Consider the following 19,326-nt stretch of genomic DNA (forward strand, 5'->3'; position numbering starts at 1 on the left):
AAGGAGAGAGATAATGAGGCCTCAAAACTAAGCTCCCAGAATAAAGGAAACAAGAAGACTTTTTATTAATACACATGAGACAAGCAAAGAGGAAGACCAAAGGACAGGGTGCAGGCCCCCATGGCTGCGGCACGGCAGGGGGAGAACAGTAGACAAGGAAAAAACCTGGGAAATGGCAAAGAATACTATACAATGACTTCCTTGTTGGTCTATCACCAGAAGGTTCGAAGGAACGCGAAGCAGCAGGGATGCTAGGGAAAGGGAAGGTTTGCGTTAAGAGAAAACTAAAAAAGAGGAACACGTAAAAACATCCACTTAGAAGAAAGTTAGATGCCGCAGTAGTCACCAGGGCCTGAAAAGTCCGATCCTAGAATACTCAAGGAAGCTAATAGAGGAGGTATCTGAGCCCCCTAGCTCTTATCGTTGGGAAAAATCATGGGAGACCGGAAGAGATTCCCAGAAGAGCGGAGAAAGGGGCAGAAATAAGGCCATCTAGAAAAAAGGGAAATACAACCCACCGCGAAAACGGCCGAGACGTAGTTAACTTTGGTGGTGCCCAAGAAAATAAGTGGAGCCGAAGTAATAAAGAAACATCTGCAAAAACATGGAAGGTGCGTTCAGGTGAGAGAGAAGCCCGGCATGATTTGAGAACAAATCAATGTCAAACCAATTTGAGTAAGCACATCTTTGATTAGGATAATGAGTCCTTGGGATAAGGATAAGCGGTGGCATGTTGGTATAAGACTAGAAATTTTTAGTAATGGCTTTGAATATGGTCTTGCATGGAAATATGCCCTTATCAATAAACGTAGGCCAAATACAAACTTAGATTGGAGGCTACTAAAGGTGGGGGGTGGCAATAACTTGCTGGAATAACCGTACTCAGAGAGTAAGTTAAAATGTCCCAATCCCTGCTGGAAAGGGTAATAAAAAGTGGGGTCCCCACAAGGGTCCCTGGTTTTTGGGGACGTGGGTCTTTCAGTAATCTTCATCAATGACTTGCGAGAGAGGAGGCGCACGGCAGGACGCACGAGAGGGAAGTTGCAGGTTGATCACCAATTGGGAGGGATTGGCAACTGGGCTTTGGAGGATAGGTCATAATTCCAAAATGATCTGGAACAAATGGGAGAAATGGTCTGAAGGTAAACAGGATGAAGTTTAAATTAAGATAAATGCCAAAAGTGCTTGCCACATAGGAAGGGAAATGCAGTTTCAACAGCACACCCAGAAATGGATAGACTGTCTTAGAAGGGAGTACCGGCAGCAAGAGGGAACTAGATTTTATATGCGAACCAACAAGCCTAAATATGAGTTCAACAGGGTGATGCTGTTGCATTAAAAAGGCAGAACGGATCGAGATGCAATAACCGGGTGGGTTGTGTGAGCAAAGACAATGGAAGAAAGTCAATTCCTTCCCTCTACTCCTCTGCGCTGTTAGACGCTCTCAACTTAGAATATTGTTGGTCCAGTTCCAGGCACCACAACTTCAGAGAAAGATTGGGAGACAATTGGAGAGGGTACAAGAGGAAGAGCAACAAGAAAGGAACGGGAAAAGGCTAGAGAACATGAACCTACGAAGGAAGCTGAAGAATGGGGGTTTGTTTATGTTTGAAAAGAAGAAGACTGAAGAGGGGACATGAATAGCAATTTTCAGTACCCTAAAAGGGTGGTCAAAGGAGAAGAACTTGTTCATGCTTAGCTCTAAGGATAGAACAAAAAGCATACTGGGCCTTACAAGCTGCAGCAAATGGGAGGGTTAAGCTGGTGGACATTAGGAAAAAGTTCCTAACTGTCAGGGTGGTTGAACACTGGAATAAACTGCCTAGGGAGGTTGTGGAATCTCCATCTCCGGAGATATTTAAGAGTAGGTTAGATAAATGTCTATCAGGGATGGTCTAGACAGTATTTGGTCCTGCCATGAGGGCAGGGGACTGCACTCAATGACCTCTCAAGGTCCCTTCCAACCCTAGAATCTATGAATCATGGGTATTGAATATCCAAGAATTATATAAATAAGAAGCAGCAGAGAATCCTGTGGCACCTTATAGACTAACAGACGTTTTTGGAGCATGAGCTTTCCTGGGTGAATACCCACTTCGTCAGATGCATGTTAAACTTTAATCTGCAGAGTCTTCTCTAAACTTCACGCATAGAGAATGCAGCCTGAAATGTACATTTTTACGTACAAAGTAAATTCTCTATTAAATCTCCTCATTCCATTGGGAGTACAGATTGAGAGGAATTATTGTATCTAGTCATAAATGTATAATTTCTTAGATCTAGTGAAAACTCTGCTCATGATTATTTTTAGATGAAGCAGTTGTTTTTCATTACTGGCTGCCTGGACAATCAGCCATCTAGGCATTATGACAAATTGGTGCCTGTCTTACTGGAACAACCACTATTTATTTCTATTAGTTAGCCTTTCACCTCAGTAAATCACTATGGAAAGTCTTTTTAATGTAAACCAGCTGTTAATGATATTAAAGGATACAACATAATATTAAACGCAATACCAAATAACTTCTGTTATCAAGCATTAATTGCCTGCTAAATGTTCATTGGACAAATGTGGTAACAAAATTTTCTTTTCATAGTTTTATACGACATCTGTATAAGACATTTACAGCACAATTAAAAATTTTGCAAAGCTTTCCCTGACTTCTTCAGATGCTGTAAAATCTTAATGCAAGCAAAACAGGCCAAGGATCAGAACTGGGTGAACTATTCATAACAAATAATACATCTGATGAATATTTCTGTTAGTAAATTATCCAGAGACTTGAGTATTAGTGACATTGTTTATTACAAAAATGGTTTTAAAATACTGTTATTTTTAGTAATAACCTCTTTTATTATACTACAGCCTGCAGGCCTCAATCAGGATCTACGCCCCATTGTGCTAGGTGTGCAAACACCTAGGAACAAATTTAAAGCTGTTGGATTGTTTTCAAACTATGTTTGCCTATTTGTGTTGCATGATGGGTCACTAAAGTCACATATTATCATTTTTGCTCCTTGACTGGATGGCTGAATGTTTTATAAATAGAAGAAAGGAAATAAAAAAAATGTAAAGACAGCTGCATAAGCATTTGCTATGTGAAATTTTGTGCAAACACGTATTCATCACACAAATATTTGCAAGACTTGGAACATTCCAGGAACATTATTACAAACAAAAAACAAAACAAAAAAATAATTCAAAATATATGTAGGTGATGAATAAAGAGATATTTTTTTATTAAATTAAAAAATGTGGTATCAGTTTTTTTATTTTTATATAATTTGTTCCATGCAAGCTGAGAAAATTCAAACCATCATAGCTAGGAGATGGGGGTGGGGGTGTGCTAACTGTAAGATTCTATTTACATGTAGTTATTTACAGGTTACTATAGAGACATCATTTTTGCATTAAAAGTAGATTTCAAAGGATGTGTTCATTAAATGGAATTTATTCTGGCCTGCTTTATCATTACACTCCATCTAAACAGCTGGATTTGGCTTGGAGGCTGTAAATGGGTAATTATAATGGCCATTTAAGAACTCTCTTGTTCACAATAATTACAAGCTTTTCTATTGACTCCTTTTTTCTTCTTTGGCCTTGTGTGAACAGCCATTTAACCTAAATCAGCAGGGAAGCTTCTGCAACATCCTCCAACAGAAAAACTGCAAGGCCGTTTTGATTCACAATTCCTGCTTTGTAGGAAAACAAAACAGTACTTAAGGATATCTCATTGCTGACTCTTCTCAATGGGATTGCCTCCTTCTATGCCTTGTGACAAGCCTTTTTATCTTAACAGGCCTGTAATTGTGTTAATGGCCTGTAATTTGTTGCCAGCAAGACATTAAGGAGTAATGAGATGTGATCACCTACCAAAGCTTCTATTATGGAGCTAGTAAATAAAGATTACAAGTTATTTCCAAGCCAACATGCAGAAACAGTACCTTTAAAGTACAGTTTGAAGCACTGACTTCATCTTTGGTCTTTGTTGAAAAGCTTTTGTTAACCAAAGTGATGCACCATTTATATTGATATATTTATTTTATTATGGGATAGACTGTGGCTTTTAAGACCTGTCTCAGGTTGCAGGGAGGACAGCAGCAGGACCCCCTAGAGAAATTTTGGTTCTCTGCTAGCATTTCTCCTTGGTGCCCAGAGAATACATACTGCACTTAGGGTGACCAGATGTTTCGATTTTATAGGGACAGTCCCGATTTTGGGGTCTTTTTCTCACATAGGCACCTATTACCCTCCACCTCCTGTCCCGATTCTTCACACTTGCTATCTGGTCAGCCTAACTGCCCTGGCAGCCCCACCACCTTGGTGAAAGTGTATTGAGTGCACCCTTCATTGAAACAAAGGTGAGTGCTGCCATTAGCATCAGCAAGGAGCATTGTGTGCACTCTACTTCAGGGCTGTGGCAGGAGCATAAAGAAGGAATCTCCTTGTTTAAACATATATGTATCCACTAAATTGGCACTCTGACAAGTCTAGAGTGGAGACAACTGGACTTCATACAATGCAATTCAATTTACTCTAGCGTCTGATTCAAGGTCACACTTAGGACTTGTCTACACACAGGACTTGCACTGATTTAATTAACCATCGATGAACCTATCCTGCATGAATTTATCGAATTCTTTTTTGGACCCAGTTATGCTTTTGGCCTTCATAACATCTCCTGGCAATGAGTTCCACAGGTTAACTGTGTGCTGTGTGCTGTGCAAAGAAATACATCTTTATGTTTGTTTTAAACCTAATGCCTATTCATTTCATTGAGTGACCCCTGGTTCTTGTATTATGTGAAGAGGTAATAACACTTCCTTATTCACTTTCCCTATACCATTCATGATTTTATAGACCTCTATCCTATAAGAACATAACATAAGAACGGCCATACTGGGTCAGACCAAAGGTCCATCAAGCCCAGTATGCTGTCCTCTGACAGTGGCCAATGGCAAGTGGCCAAAGGGAATAAACAGACAGGTTATCATCAAGTGATCCATGCCCTGTCACCCAATCCCAGCTTCTGGCAAACAGAGGCTAGGAGCACCATTCCTGCCTGACCTGGATAATAGCCATTGATGGACCTATCTTCCACGAATCTATTTAGCTTCCTTTGAACCCTGTTATAGTACTGGCCTTCACAGCACCCTCTGGCAAGGAGTTCCAGAGGTTGACAGTGCGTTGCATGAAAAAATACTTCCTTGTGTTTGTTTTAAACCTGCTACCTATTAATTTCATTTGGTGGCCCCTTGTTCTTGTATTATGAGAAGAAGTAAATAACACTTCCTTATGTACTTTCTCTATACCACTCATGATTTTATAGACCTATATCATATCCCTCCTTAGTCGCCTCTTTTCAAAGCTGAAAAGTCCCAGTCTTATTAATCTCTCTTCATATGGAAGCTGTTCTATACCCCAAATCATTTTTGTTGCCCTTTTCTGAACCTTTTCCAATTCCAGTATATCTTTGTTTGAGATAGGTCGACCATATCTGCACGCAGTATTCAAGGTGTGGGCGTAACATGGATTTATATAGAGGCAATATGATATTTTCTGTCTTATTATCTATCCCTTTCTTGATGAGTCCCACATTCTGTTCGCTTTTTTGACTGCTGCTGCACATTGAGTGGATGATTTCAGAGAACTCCAAGATCTTTTTTTTGAGTGGTAACAGCTAATTTAGACCCAATCATTGTATATGTATAGTTAGAATTATGTTTTCCAATGTACATTACTTTGCATTTATCAACATTAAATTTCATCTGCCCTTTCATATCACCCCTTAGTCATCTCTTTTCTAAATTGAACAGTCCCAGTGTTTTTAATCTCTTCTCATATGGAAGCTGTTCCGTTTTGCTGCCCTTCTCTCTGTAACTTTTCCAAGTCTAGCATATCTTTTTTGAGATGAGGCAACCAGAACCGCACAAAATATTCAAGGTGTGGGTGCACCATGGATTCATATAATGGCATTATGATATTTTCTGTCTTGTCGTCTATTCCTTTCCTAATGGTTCCTAACATGTTAGCTTTTTTGACTGCTGCTGCACACTGAACAGATGTTTAAAGCATATGTTTTCAGAGAACTATCTACAATGATTCCTAGATCTTTCTTGAGTGGTAACAGCTAATTTAGACCCCATCATTTTGTATGTATAGTTGGAATTACATTTTCTAATGTGCATTACTTAGCATTTATCAATATTGAATTTCAGCTTCCATTTTGTTGCTCAGTTACCCAGTTTTGTGAGATCCCTTTGTAATTCTTTGCAGTCAGCTCTGGATTTGATTAATCTTGTATCATCTGCAAAATGTTACCACGTTACTGTTTACCCTCTTTTCCAGATCATTTATGAGTATGTTGAACAGCACAGGCCCCAATACAGATCCTTAGGGGACAACACTATTTACCTCTTTCCATTGTGAAAACTAACCATTTATTCCTATCCTTTGTTTCCTGTCTTTTAACCAGTCTCTGATGCATGAGGGGACCTTCCCTCTTATCCCATGACTGTTTATTTTGCTTAAGAGCCTTTGTTGTGGGATCTTGTCAAAATCTTTCTGACAGTTTAAATACATTATATCAACTGTATTACGCTTACTAAAAAGAATGGCTCAGGTGTAAGAATCTCCCTCACATCCTCTGCAGTGAAGACCAAAGCAAAGAATTCATTTAGCTTCTTCACAAGTGCCATGTCCTCCTTGAGTGCCTGTTTAGCACCTTGATCATACAAGTGTCCCACTGATTGATTGACAGGCTTCCTGCTTCTGATGTACTTCAAGAAATAATCTCCTGTTAGTTTTTGTGTCTTTTGTTAATTGCTCTTCAAATTATACTTTTACATTTGACTTGATAGAGTTTATGCTCCTTTTGATTTTCCTCGTTAGGATTTGATTTCCAATTTTTTGCCTCTAACTACCTCTTTTACTCTGCTGTTTAGCCATGGTAGCATTTTTTGGTCCTCTTACATTTTTTTAATTCAGAGTATACCTTTATTTTGAACCTCTATTACGGCATTTTAATAGTTTGCATGCAGTTTGCAGACACTTCATCCTTGTGATGTTCCTTTTAATATCTGTTTAAACTGGCTTCCTCATTTTTGTGTAGGTCCCCTTTCTGAAGTGAAATGCTACTGTGGTTAAATGCTACTTTGGTATTTCCCCTGTACAACTATATTAAATTTAATTATATTATGGTTGCCATTATTGAGCAGTTGAACTATATTCATTTCTTGGACCACATCTTGTGCTCCACTTAGAACTAGATCAAGAATTGCCTATCCTCTTGTAGGTTCCATGACTAGCTGCACCAAGAAACAGTCATTAATGGTGTTTAGATATTTTACCTTGATTTAGCTGGTTCAGGACAAATGAATTAAATGTGCTAATCTGAGTATACAGTATGTGAAGGTAGTTGATACGTCAGAGTTAGCTTAACATGCTAACCCCAGCACAACTTCAACCACTTGTTTTAATCTACACATACACAACTTTATGCATAGACCAGGCCTTACCCTAGTTACAGTGCAGTAACTATGGTTCTTCAAGAGGCATGTTCCTGTAGGTGCTCCTCTCTCAGTGCGCTTGCGCCCACTGCACCTTTAATTGGCGATCCATTCAGCCTGTGCATGTGTTACTCAATTTCATGCTCTGTGTTGTTATATAGCGCTGTGTAGGCAAACTAGCCTCAGTTCATTCTCTATCACAAAACTCCATAGCAGAGAACTCTGCAGTAGAGAGGAAGAAGGGCAGGTAGTGGAGCACCCATTGGGACATGCATCTCAAAGAACAACAGTTACTGCACAATGGTGAGTAACCATTTCTTCTTTGAGTAGCGTCCCTATAGGTGGTCCCCTCTAGGTGACTTCAAAGCAGCTCTCTTTAAGAAGGAGCAGGCTTTGTAGTAAAGTCCAGTATTGAAGAAAGTATAGCTGAGCTCAACACAGCATCAAAAGCTGAGCTGTGAGTTACTGCATAGTGCTCAGCAAAGATACATACAGAGGTCCACATCACAGCTCTGCATAGTTCACTGATGGGAATATTTTTGAGAAAGGCTGTAGAAATGGAAATAAATCTTGTAGAGTGAGTTTGTATATCTGAGGGTGCTTGGAGATTACAAGATTGGTAGCAACAGCTAATGCAGTCAGATATCCACTTGGAAAGTCTATTGAGAGATCTGTCTGCAATTGAAACAAATAATTTGGTCTTTCTGAAAAGTTTAGTCATGTCAAGATAGAAGGTCATAGCTCTTCTGATATGAAGTGTATGTAACAATGCCTCCTTTTTGTCTAGGTGAGGTGTAGGGTGGAAGATTGGAAGGTGAATGGGTTGGTTAATATGGAACTTGGAAGACATCTTTTGTAAAAACTTGGGATGTGATCGTAACGTGACCTTGTCTTTGAAAAAATCTTGTGAAAGGAGAGTAAGCCATAAAAACCTCTATTTCTCCAGCTTGTTGAGCTCTCACAATAGCTATCAGAAATGTTGTCTTCATCGACAAATGGAGAAGTGAGCAGGAAGTTATCAGTTCAAACAGAGATCTTGTAAGATGTTTAAGAACCAGATTGATATCCCAATCCAGAGAGGGACATTTGACTGGTGGAAAGAGATTTCCAAGTCCTGTCTGAGGAACCTCGTTGTCATTGGGTTGGGGAATATGGAATAACCTTTTATTGGAGAATCTTCTTCTTAGCATATATGCTACGTGCTTCAGGTGGCACATGACCAAAAGTCATCACTCAATGTGGTCTGCTGGTTGGATCGTTAGCTTCCCCAGCTTGGGCTGTGTATTGACAGGGAATGGGATGTGAATGCTGATCCATGAATGGAAAGCTGTGATGGCTGACAAGTGAACTCTAATGGAACTCAGAGACACCGCTGAGTTTCTTAGTTCTAGAATGTAGTCAAATATATCTGATAACTATCAGGCTGTTGGTGGAATGTGTTTGAGGTCACAACAGCAGGCAAATCTTGTCCATTTTTAAGTGCACCGTGTAGATTGCTATTACAGAGCAGAAAACACTCTTTTTACTTCCTCTGAACAGATAATCTCTGGGGTTTCCACTGCCGGCTCCTGCCCGCCGGGCTCCCACCGCCGGTCCCACTCAGCGCCCACTGCCGGCCTGGGGGGAAGGAAGGGCTGTGAGCCCAACTGACAGCCGGAAGTTGAAACCCCAGAGCAGCAGCGGACTGAGCTGCTCAGCCCACCGCTGCTCTGGGGTTCCTGCTGCTGGCCCCTTGCCAGCTGGAGTCTCACTCAGCACCCGCTGCTCTCCTGGAGGAAGGAACCCCAGGCTGGCAGTGGGCTGAGACCCCAGCTGGCAGGAACCAGTGGCTGAAATCCCAGAGGGGGGCTGGTGGAGACACTCAGCCCACCCCTGAAACCCCAGAGCTGGGCGGGCTGACCTACTCAGCCTGCTGCCGCTCGGGGGTTCCAGCTGCTGGCCCCTTACCAGCTGGGGTCCCTGCTGCAGCCCACTCACCTTGCTTCTAGCGCAGGCCCTCTGCCAGACAGGGTCCAGGCTTCCAGCCCTGCTCAGCCCTACCAGCCACCAGCTCCACTCACCTCAGATGCCGATCTGGGGTTCCAGCCACTGACCTCCTGCCAGCCAGTTATCAATTTATAACTCAGAAACCTATGTGCAGCTTAAAGTATCTAAATAGGTGCCACCAGACATTGGAAAGCTCAGCCAAGGGCAAGGATCACACTAAACTAATAAGATCTACATTTTAATTTAATTTTAAATAAAGCTTCTGAAACATTTTGAAAACCTTGTTTACTTTACATATAACAGTAGTTTTGTTATATATTATAGACATATAGAGAGACCTTTTAAAAAACATTAATGTATTACCAGCACGAGAAGCCTTAAATTAGAGTGTATACGTGAAGACTCGGCACACCACTGCTGAAAGGTTGCCAATCCCTGCCCTAGAGAATTGCTGATGATAGGCCACCCACAGGTCCCAGTGTGGTCAAGGAGGTGGTATATATGGCATAGGTGGAGGCATCCATGAGCGCTCATTCCAGTGAAATAGTGGCTGTGAATGTCTCTCATGAGTAAGATCAATTTCCTCAGAGACCTCTAGAAAATAGCCTCTATAGTGATGACGTGGAGAACCTTGGACAGATATTTGAGAGACAGAGATAAGATCTTCAACAGAATCCTCCTCTTCCAACTCACTCTGAAATAGTTGACCACCAAAAGAAACATGACATGTAACTGTCAGTACTGGACAAAAATCTGAAGATCTGGAAGTCTTCAGTACCAAGAATATATGAGAGCTGAGCAATGAGGAGTCAGGCATTTCAGACCTGCAGTACAAAGAATGTTGTTGGTACTGTGTCCAGGGCCTGCACCGAAGCAATAGTTGGTGACGGAGTTGACGAAACCGTGAATCCCAAATGCTCCAAGGCGAGTCCAGATGAAGCTAGAGCAGGCTTCTTCAATACCGAGCGAGAAGAGGAGGACATCTTGTAGCCTGGGATTTTTTAGTCTTTATACTTAACTGTGCCCTCGGTACCTGAGGGGCCAGAAGCCTCATGGGTACCAGACAGCTGTGGGCACCAAAGTGGCTGAAGTCACTGGAGACCTTGACACCTTTGAGGTAAATTCCCTACCTGGAGAATTCAAGAGACCATCTTTGGGAGTCTTGTGAGAGAAATCTTAGATGGTCCTTTTAAATGCCCCTGAGGAAGGCGGTTTGGAGACAGTGAGGGCAGCAGACTTACTCTGAGACAGGCATATGGGGTGTGGGGGGAGTGTCTCCTGGCCAGCATCAGAGGCCACACTTAGTGAGCTCTCCATCATGAGGAATTTAAGTTTGATCTCCCTGTTTTTTCTGGCTCTAGATTTTAATGCCAGACAGAAAGTTGTACTTTTAGGAAATATGAAATTCCCTGAGGCAACAGATACACCAGAAGTGTCTGTCACTCATCGGGATTGCCTCCTAACGTAAGAGACAGTGTGTTAAACCAGGAGAAACTATATAAAAGCTATATCAATAAATAATTTTGGGGAGGAGGTTAAGTTGGTTTTTTTTTAAACTACAACAGCTGAAACTACTGAGAACAACTATAATAAACTAACTACTAAAAGAGCTAAGGGGTCACAGTTCAGGTAAAACTCAAAAAAGACAACTGCTAAAGCTCTGCCTCAGGCCAAGGCTGGTGAGAAGGAACTGAGAGCAGTTTGCCCATGACGTGCTATATAACAACAGCATGGAACATGAGATTAACATGCATGTGCAGGCTGAATGGACACTGCTATGAAAAATCTCCAATCAAAGGCACAGGGAGCACAAGCACATCTAGACTGGAGCACCTATAGGGACACCACTCAAAAAAGAACAGGTGTTCTCTAGGTGGCCCTTCATTCACTTACTATCAATTTCCGGTTCTGTTATTGCTGCTAAACAAGTTGCTATTACATCTATCTAGGGCTTTTCTAAGGGCTTGTCTATGCTTACAATGCTACAGTGGTGCAGTGCCACTGTAATGCTTTAGTATAGACACTATCTTTGCTGACAGGAGGGATTCTCCCATCAGTGTAGATGATCCACATCTCTGAGAGGCAGTAGCTAGGTTGCCTAGCGCTGTCTACACCAGGACTTTGGTCATCTTAACTATGCTGCTATGGGGTGCATGGATTTTTCACACCCCTGATCAAGGTAGTTATTCTGACCTAATTTTCTAGTGTACACCAGGCCTAAACCTTTTAAGACCCAATCCTATGAATGCATATGCAATGACAATACTCACATGAGTAAATTTACTTGTCTTCTGGACGGTTTGAAGCCCTACGCTGGACGATTTGGGCCCTACGCTCTCTGTTCAATGTACATTCATAGAGTAATGCATCAAATAAAAGATCGTCTGCACAGTTCATAGGCCTACAAACCAAATCTGTGGCCTGCACATTGTACTCCCTTTCTATCACATGTCTCACTGTGCACAGACAGCCATAAAGCAGCAGTCTCCCCCTGCCCATGCTCTCTGACAGCACAGCAAAAACACACCGTGATCACTGTGTTTTGCTCCTGTGTACAGGAAAAGGACAAGCAGTCAGGAATTGACCTAAAATAACTCTCTAATTTTTCTACTACCTGGGCAAAGTTTTAATTCTACTGCCATCAAAATTAGTGACTGCACCTCATATACGGAGACAATAAGCTAATACCTTAATCGTCCACATTCCAGGTTCTGGATCTTTTACATTCACCACCTTTGCAGAGTTATGGATATTTAGCAACTCATTCAAGCCAGATCCTTTCCCCATCTGCTTACCTAAAACACAAGTAAACACGGAGTAAGTATATTTCTCTTAGCCATGTCACACATATGGGTATTATATGACTTATTAGCTAGCTCATTTTATGATATTTACAGTAATCTCCAACTTCAAGCTGTTACTGGAAATTCTTTGTCAGGATTCTAAAAATGCTCAAAGAGTCATTCTAACTTTTCCATTCATTTAATAACTTTACATCGCTGTGTGGTGAGTAATGACTTACTAATATAAGAATCAAATTATCAGGCAAATAACTTTCTCTTCTTCCCAGAACAAATTGATGCCAAATGAGAGGTAGAGGTTCGGTGGCAGATGCTATCACCAGTTTTCATTCAGAATTTTAGAGAATTCTTCCATTAGTGATGACACTGATAGTACTGACCAGCTGCCAGCACGCTCATCCTTCTGTCTTCCAGAGTTAGGCCTGTCCTTATCAGGGTGGATGGCATGGTGGTAGAAACACTGTTAGCCAGTCCCGACTAGCAATTCCACTGTTGCTAGCACTGTTGGTGCTGCACCAGTGTATTAACTTTAAGGAAGTTTCCCACTCTTGTTTAAACTCCTTAAATTTTCACTGTGAATTTAGCCTTGCTATCAGGTACATTCTGCCTCAGTAAGGGAGTACCAGTTTTCATAATGTCTTGGTACTCAGATAAGTTTATAGGCTAGAATCGGTTCTCCAAAGAGACACTCAATTACCTACTCTGCTAATCATTAAGTGCTATCCATGGCTGAACAATATGAGGAAGAGCTCCAAAACATCAGATGAGGCTCAAGTGCAGGAAAAGGGCTCAACTTTGGGTACTGGATATATGGGCCATATTGCTGGCTGTTGTATATTGGCCTATCTCCACTAATTTGGAACTATGCTGATTTAAACCAGATGAGAATCTGGCCCTTAGAACATGAACAAGAAGGGTTGATTGGCTACATTGGTCCAGATCCTCAGAAAAGGCAGAGAAGCATACAATGCAGGTCAGCGTTCCTTTGATTCTGAGTTGTGAGCATGCCAGATTGGTCCCTGGTGTAAATTAGAGCAGCCTACCAGGTACTGATACAGATGACAATTAAAAGCGTAGAGGGACATGCTGGCCATGTCCTTTTCTCCCCAGTCTTCCCCCTGATATCAGCAGCGGAAGGAGGACAAAGAATAGGAACCTCTGTGCCATAGGTGGTGCATCCCTGCACCACCTGTGGCACAGAGGCTGCACACGAGGACGTTGGGGCTTGGTTGTGCTGGTGGTGTGTCACAAGCGGATGCGCAGCACAGCCAAGGATCTGGGACTTTACAAAGAACAAAAGGGTGGAACTGTTTTCTGATTCAGGCCCTGATCCTGCAATCAGAGAGTACTGGATTTAATGCAGCAAATAGTCATACTGAAGTGAAAGGGACTACTCAGGGCAGTAAACCCAACTCTGGCAGTCCATGTTTACAGGATGAAGCCTCCGGACATGATAAACTGAAAGCACTGTCATGCAACCCTTAAACACATTTTCCCAGATTACCCATGATTTGAAAGTCACTTTAAACAACAAAGGGTGATATGCATTTTTAAAGTGTACAAAGTAAACAAAGCACATCTGGCAAAGCTAGTATTTAAGACAGAACTCCACACATAACTGTGTTAATCGTGCTCTTCAGAGACACGCTCTAAGCAAAGTCCCCCTTCCTGTAAACAAAGGAGGAATGCCTCAGATGGAAGACTTGACCGGGGTGCCTTGCAGAGAACCCATGCTGTGAGAAGGAACATTTCATAGACACTTTAAACAGCTCAAAATAAATCTCCAGCCGAAAGTCACTCAGAGCTCAGAATGCACAATCTTGAATTTTAATTTCTAGAGCATTACACAGGCTTCAAAGGACTCTAACTTATAAAGGAGTAATAAATCTATTAAAAATACCTTTATTTATAAATAGTATTCCAAATCAGTAACCTGCATTCTTTTTTTCACCACTAAATAACTATGTACACATGATGCAGAGTTTGAATTGGAATGTTCTCATGGTTCAGATTTGTTTGATTCTTGGTTTGGTTTGGTTCATAACTAGTAAGGGCCAACTACCATATTCAGGTATGTTCAGATGCTGAGCTCCAGTTCAGCCCCGCTGTATACATATGATATGATACAGCTAAAAACGAAATGAAAACAGACAGAAAAACATTTGCCATGTAAATCAGATACTAAATAAAATGGATATGGTAGAAAATCATCAAGGGTCAAGAAAGAAAAGTTGTATGTTGTGGTGTCATCAGAGGGCACAGCTGTTGAATAAGACAATTAAAAGACTTTATAATGGCATTAAAAGACCAAATGCCTTCATGTTAGCAGTGACTATTTACAGTGCTATCATTTTTAGAATTGAGCAGATCCATACCTCATGGCCACACTAAAGAAAACGTTTCAGAGTAATTCATCTGTAATACTAGATTGGATATAGCACTAAAAACCGCTGTAGAATACAATCCTGCACTAACTGGGGATTTTTAATGAGAGTTTAACAGATTTAAGCACCCACCTCCCTTAAGCCCTTTTGAAAATCTCATTCTGGACCTTCCAGGTCTCTCCCCAGATGAATAAAATAGGCCTTTTTCATGATTCTAGGACTCACCACTCCAGAATACATTCTTGGAGCAAGTAGGAGGAAAGTCCCAGTATCTGTTTTCAAAGTTTTACAAACTTTATTTTCACTGAGAAAAGCATATTTAAGAGTTGGTTACTCTCAAATAGGCTTTTTCCAGTCAACTTCCAAAACAATATCTTAAAGTGTCAAAGGGAGGTGGGTGCTTCTCCTGTGAAGCAAATATTGAGCCAGACAACAATCCCAGTTACTGCTGTATAAATTCAGAGTAACTCCACTGAAACCAGTGGATTACTTCAGATTTATGCCAGTACAAATCTGGCATAAGGTTTAAGATTTTTTTTAGAACTGTAAGAATTTCTTTCTTGCCATGGAAAGCATACTTGAGCATAAGCAATAAAGCAAGGGAAACAGTGCCTATTTTGTAAATAAACACAAGCTATTCCAGTCTTCAAAGCTAGCAATGTGGCATCCTGCATGCAAGCAAGTTAATTAAGAAAAGTCAGGAAGTATTTTAGCCATTGACATTTCTGGGAATTATGTGATTAAACTGCTAAGTAACCTTCTAGCTATATACTCCAACTTTTCTTATAGACTGATCAGCTAGGTTTCAAAATAATACAAAGAAGTTTAGACCCAGTCCTGCTCTCACTGAAGTCAATCGAAGTTTTACCACTGGGCTAATAGTTCCATCAGTACAAATTCAGAGTAACTCTCTGAACTCAGGTTTCAGAGTAGCAGCCGTGTTAGTCTGTATCCGCAAAAAGAACAGGAGTACTTGTGGCACCTTAGAGACTAACAAATTTATTTGAGCATAAGCTTTCTTTTTTCTCTGAACTCAGCTTAGTTATTCCAGAGCCACATAGGTGTACGGAAGAAGAACTTGGTCTACTGACTTCACTGGGAAAAGGACCTGGCCTTTCCTGTTGGAAAGTGCAAAGCTGAGTTGTCTAGTTTATTTTCCCCCCACTAAATATAAAAGAATATATAGATATCTCACCTAATGGATCATGAATTTCAATTACTGGAGAAGGGCCACTCAGTGACACTGTGACCTCTTTCAGACTGGGATCAAAAGGAATTTGCCAAGTATTTACTGCCAAGGTCAAATGGTCTGTGGATAGGAGATGCACTTTGGAGGCCTGCACCGCTTCTTCTACCCACTTCAATACCTACAAGAAAAAATAATATTCATGTCACAGGACAGCATGTAAATCTTCCATAGCACTGTTTATTGCAAGTTGTAGGTACTACTTTGATCAATGTTTTGACTGCTCTGAGCAATGACCCTGTCACCTAGACCCATGTTAGAACTGTGGTTATCAAATCACTGAGAAAGTTGCATGGTAAAAGACTTGCCAATGCTAAAAGTCCTGCTTGCCTGATCAAGCACTCTCACCAATTTCAGTGAAGCTATCCTCCTGATAAAACAAGTAGGATTTGGATCCATATCAGGTAACTACAGCAGCCCAGAAATAAAAAAGACAAGAGTTGCAATATCTGATTTGGGGATATCTGTAGGACAATAAACAAACACACAAACAAACCTCTAAGCTAAGGTATGCCTTTATTTTTATTGTGTGATATGAAAACAGACAGAAAAACATTTGTCATGTAAATCATATACTAAATAAAATGGATATGGTAGAAAAACAACAAATGTAAAATTCTTGTCACCTTACTCATATGATTATCCTTGCTGAAGCCAATGGGACTGTTCACAGCAGTAGTTCTCAGCCTGAGATCAGGGGCCCCCTGGGGGGCCGTGAGCAGGTTTCAGTGGGGTAGCCAAGCAGGCTGGAATTAGAGTTGCTGGGGCCCAGGACAAAAAGCTAAAGCCCCAATACATGGAGCTGAAGCTGGGGCCCTGAGTCCCGCCACCCGGGGCTGAAGCTGAAGCCTGGACAACTTTAGCTTCATGGGGCCACCTGTGGCTTGGGGCCTAGGCAATTGCCCTGCTTGCAACCCACAATGCTGGCCCTGGCTTTTATATAGAGAAAAACAGTTGTGGCACAGGTGGGACGTGGAGTTTTTATAGCATGTTGCCGAGGACCTCAGAAAAAAAAAAAAAAAGGGTTGAGAACCCTTGGTTCACAGTATTAAGGTAAGTAAGCGTAAAACTAAAAAAAGAAACTTATTTTTTAAATAATACCATATGTAATTAACCTATGAAAACTGCTGCCACAAGATATCACGGAGGCCAAGACCAACAAGATTTTTAAAGGATTAGACCTGGATACAGGTATTGAGAACCACCACAGTTATAATGGTACATAAACTCTCATGCTTCAGGGCATATGCTAATCATGTACTTTCTGGGCTAGGAGAAAACTTTCCTTATACATGTTATGCCATAACATTTATGGAGTTTCTTGAACCTTCTTTTGAAGCATCTGGGACAAGCCACCATCATAGCTGGGATACTGGACTAGCTGGACTGCTGGTCAGATCCAATGAGACAATTCCTATGACACTACATAGACATTTACATCAGGGCTGAATTTGTCCTTAGGAGAATCATGACCCTTAATATTTTGCATTTGTGAACAGCATCAAATCAACATGAGAAAGTATAATAAATTACCAGAGTTCAAGGCTCTGGATTTCCGCTGCAGCTGCCAATGATCTTACTAACAGAGCTGTGAACAATTTGGCACATTTGCTTGACAGCACTTTATGCAAATTGTTTTTGGTACTGGTTCACATTCCCTGAGTTTCAGAATCAATCAAGCCCTACAGTTCAAGGCTAAAGCCGGTCAAAACCACTAAAAATCAAGCCAAAATCATGCAAGGTTTAAATCTTTCAGTAAACCTGGGCTGCATTTCAAGTTTTTACTACAGGAGAAAGCTTGACATGTTTCATGGGATTTCAGGTTTCAGTGTGTTTGCATAGCTCTTATCATGCTTAAAACAAAACAAAGAGCATCCCCATGACACCTCTTTAAATCATCTGTTACAGGGGAAACAGTGAAGGTGATATGGCCATAAGCACCGACTCTGTAAGTGCTCCAGGGCGGAATCACCCATGGGGAAAAAATGGTGGGTGCTGAGCACCCACCGGCAGCCCCCCTATCAGCACCTCCACCTCCCCTAGCACCTCCACCTCCCCTAGCACCTCCTGCCCACCGGGGGCCCTGCCGAGCCCCACTGATCAGTGCCTCCCCTTCCCTTCCTGTGCCTCTCACCAGCCACAATCAGCTATTTTGCAGCATGCAGGAGGCTGGGTGGGGAAGGAGGAAGAGTGAGGACACAGTGCACATAGGGGAGGGGCTGGAGCAGATGTGGGAAGAGGTGAGGCAAGGGCTGGGCCTTGAGGGAAGGAGTGGAGTGGGGGCAGGGCCTAGGGTGGGGGCAGGGGGTTGAGCACCCCCACCCTCGGCACAATGGAAAGTTACTGCCTGTAGATATGGTCCTATCTAGATTCACTGAAGCACTACAATGGTGCAGCTGCACCACTGCAGCACTGTACATGTAGAGAAGCCCTAAGGGGGAAGACAATGTCAGTGAAGAATATGAGAAACACAGGGAGTCATATGGCATCAAAAAAGAACCATTACATTATAAGCTTTCCATTGACGTAACTTATTAATGAAAAAAAAATCCCCAAATTTTCTGCAAAAATGTTCCATTTTCCACCCGCTAAGAATCAAAAGCAAATCTCAAACATTTTCAACTGCAAAAAGGGGGAAAGGAAGGAGAACAGGGAGAGGAAGGTGAAAAAGCGGGGAGGGGGTAATCATTTTTCTTTTTTTTTTTTCCTTGAAAAAATTGAATTTAAACAAAAGTTTTCTGCCAAAATATCAATTTAGAGAATGCCAGTGTTTCCCAAAAATGTTTTCAAATGAGAAATTTCAACCCAATCTATTTACATTATATTAAGAGAAAGGATTATGTTTGTGTTCTTTTTATTTGTAGTGGCTGTGAAGGTGAAGAATCATAGACTCATAGACTTTAAGGTCAGAAGGGACCATTATCATCATCTAGTCTGACTTCCTGCACAAGGCAGGCCACAGAATCTCATCTACCCACTCCTGTATCAAACCCCTAATATATGTCTGAGCTACTGAAGTCCTCAAATCGTGAATTAAAGTCTTCAAAGGGCAGAGAATCATCCAGCAAGTGACCTGTGCCCCACGCTGCAGAGGAAGGCGAAAAAACTCCAGGGCCTCTGCCAATCTGCCCTGGAGCAAAATTCCTTCCTAACCCCAAATATGATGATCAGCTAAACCCTGAGCATGTGGGCAAGACTCACCAGCCAGACACCCAGGAAAGAATTCTCTGTAGTAACTCAGATCCAACCCCATCTAACATCCCATCACATTGGGCATGTTTACCACTAATAGTCAAAGATCAATTAATTGCCAAAATTAGGCTATCCCATCATACCATCCCCTCCATAAACTTATCAAGCTTAGTCTTGAAGCCAGATATGTCTTTTGCCCCCACTGCTC

At 41.6% G+C, this 19,326-nt stretch overlaps 1 protein-coding gene across 1 annotated transcript in view; it reads right to left on the reverse strand.

The window, feature by feature from the left end:
• HMCN1 (hemicentin 1) overlaps positions 1–19,326 on the reverse strand; it is a 342,169-nt gene that overhangs the window by 207,428 nt on the left and 115,415 nt on the right. The window contains exons 5-6 of the mRNA XM_032783448.2: positions 15,876–16,047; positions 12,184–12,290 (exon numbers count right to left, since the gene is read on the reverse strand). Of these exons, the coding sequence (XP_032639339.1) occupies positions 12,184–12,290; positions 15,876–16,047 (279 nt within the window). The remainder of the gene's footprint in view (positions 1–12,183; positions 12,291–15,875; positions 16,048–19,326) is intronic.

Source organism: Chelonoidis abingdonii, chromosome 7 (assembly GCF_003597395.2).
Source record: "Chelonoidis abingdonii isolate Lonesome George chromosome 7, CheloAbing_2.0, whole genome shotgun sequence".
Classification (NCBI taxonomy): domain Eukaryota; kingdom Metazoa; phylum Chordata; order Testudines; family Testudinidae; genus Chelonoidis; species Chelonoidis abingdonii.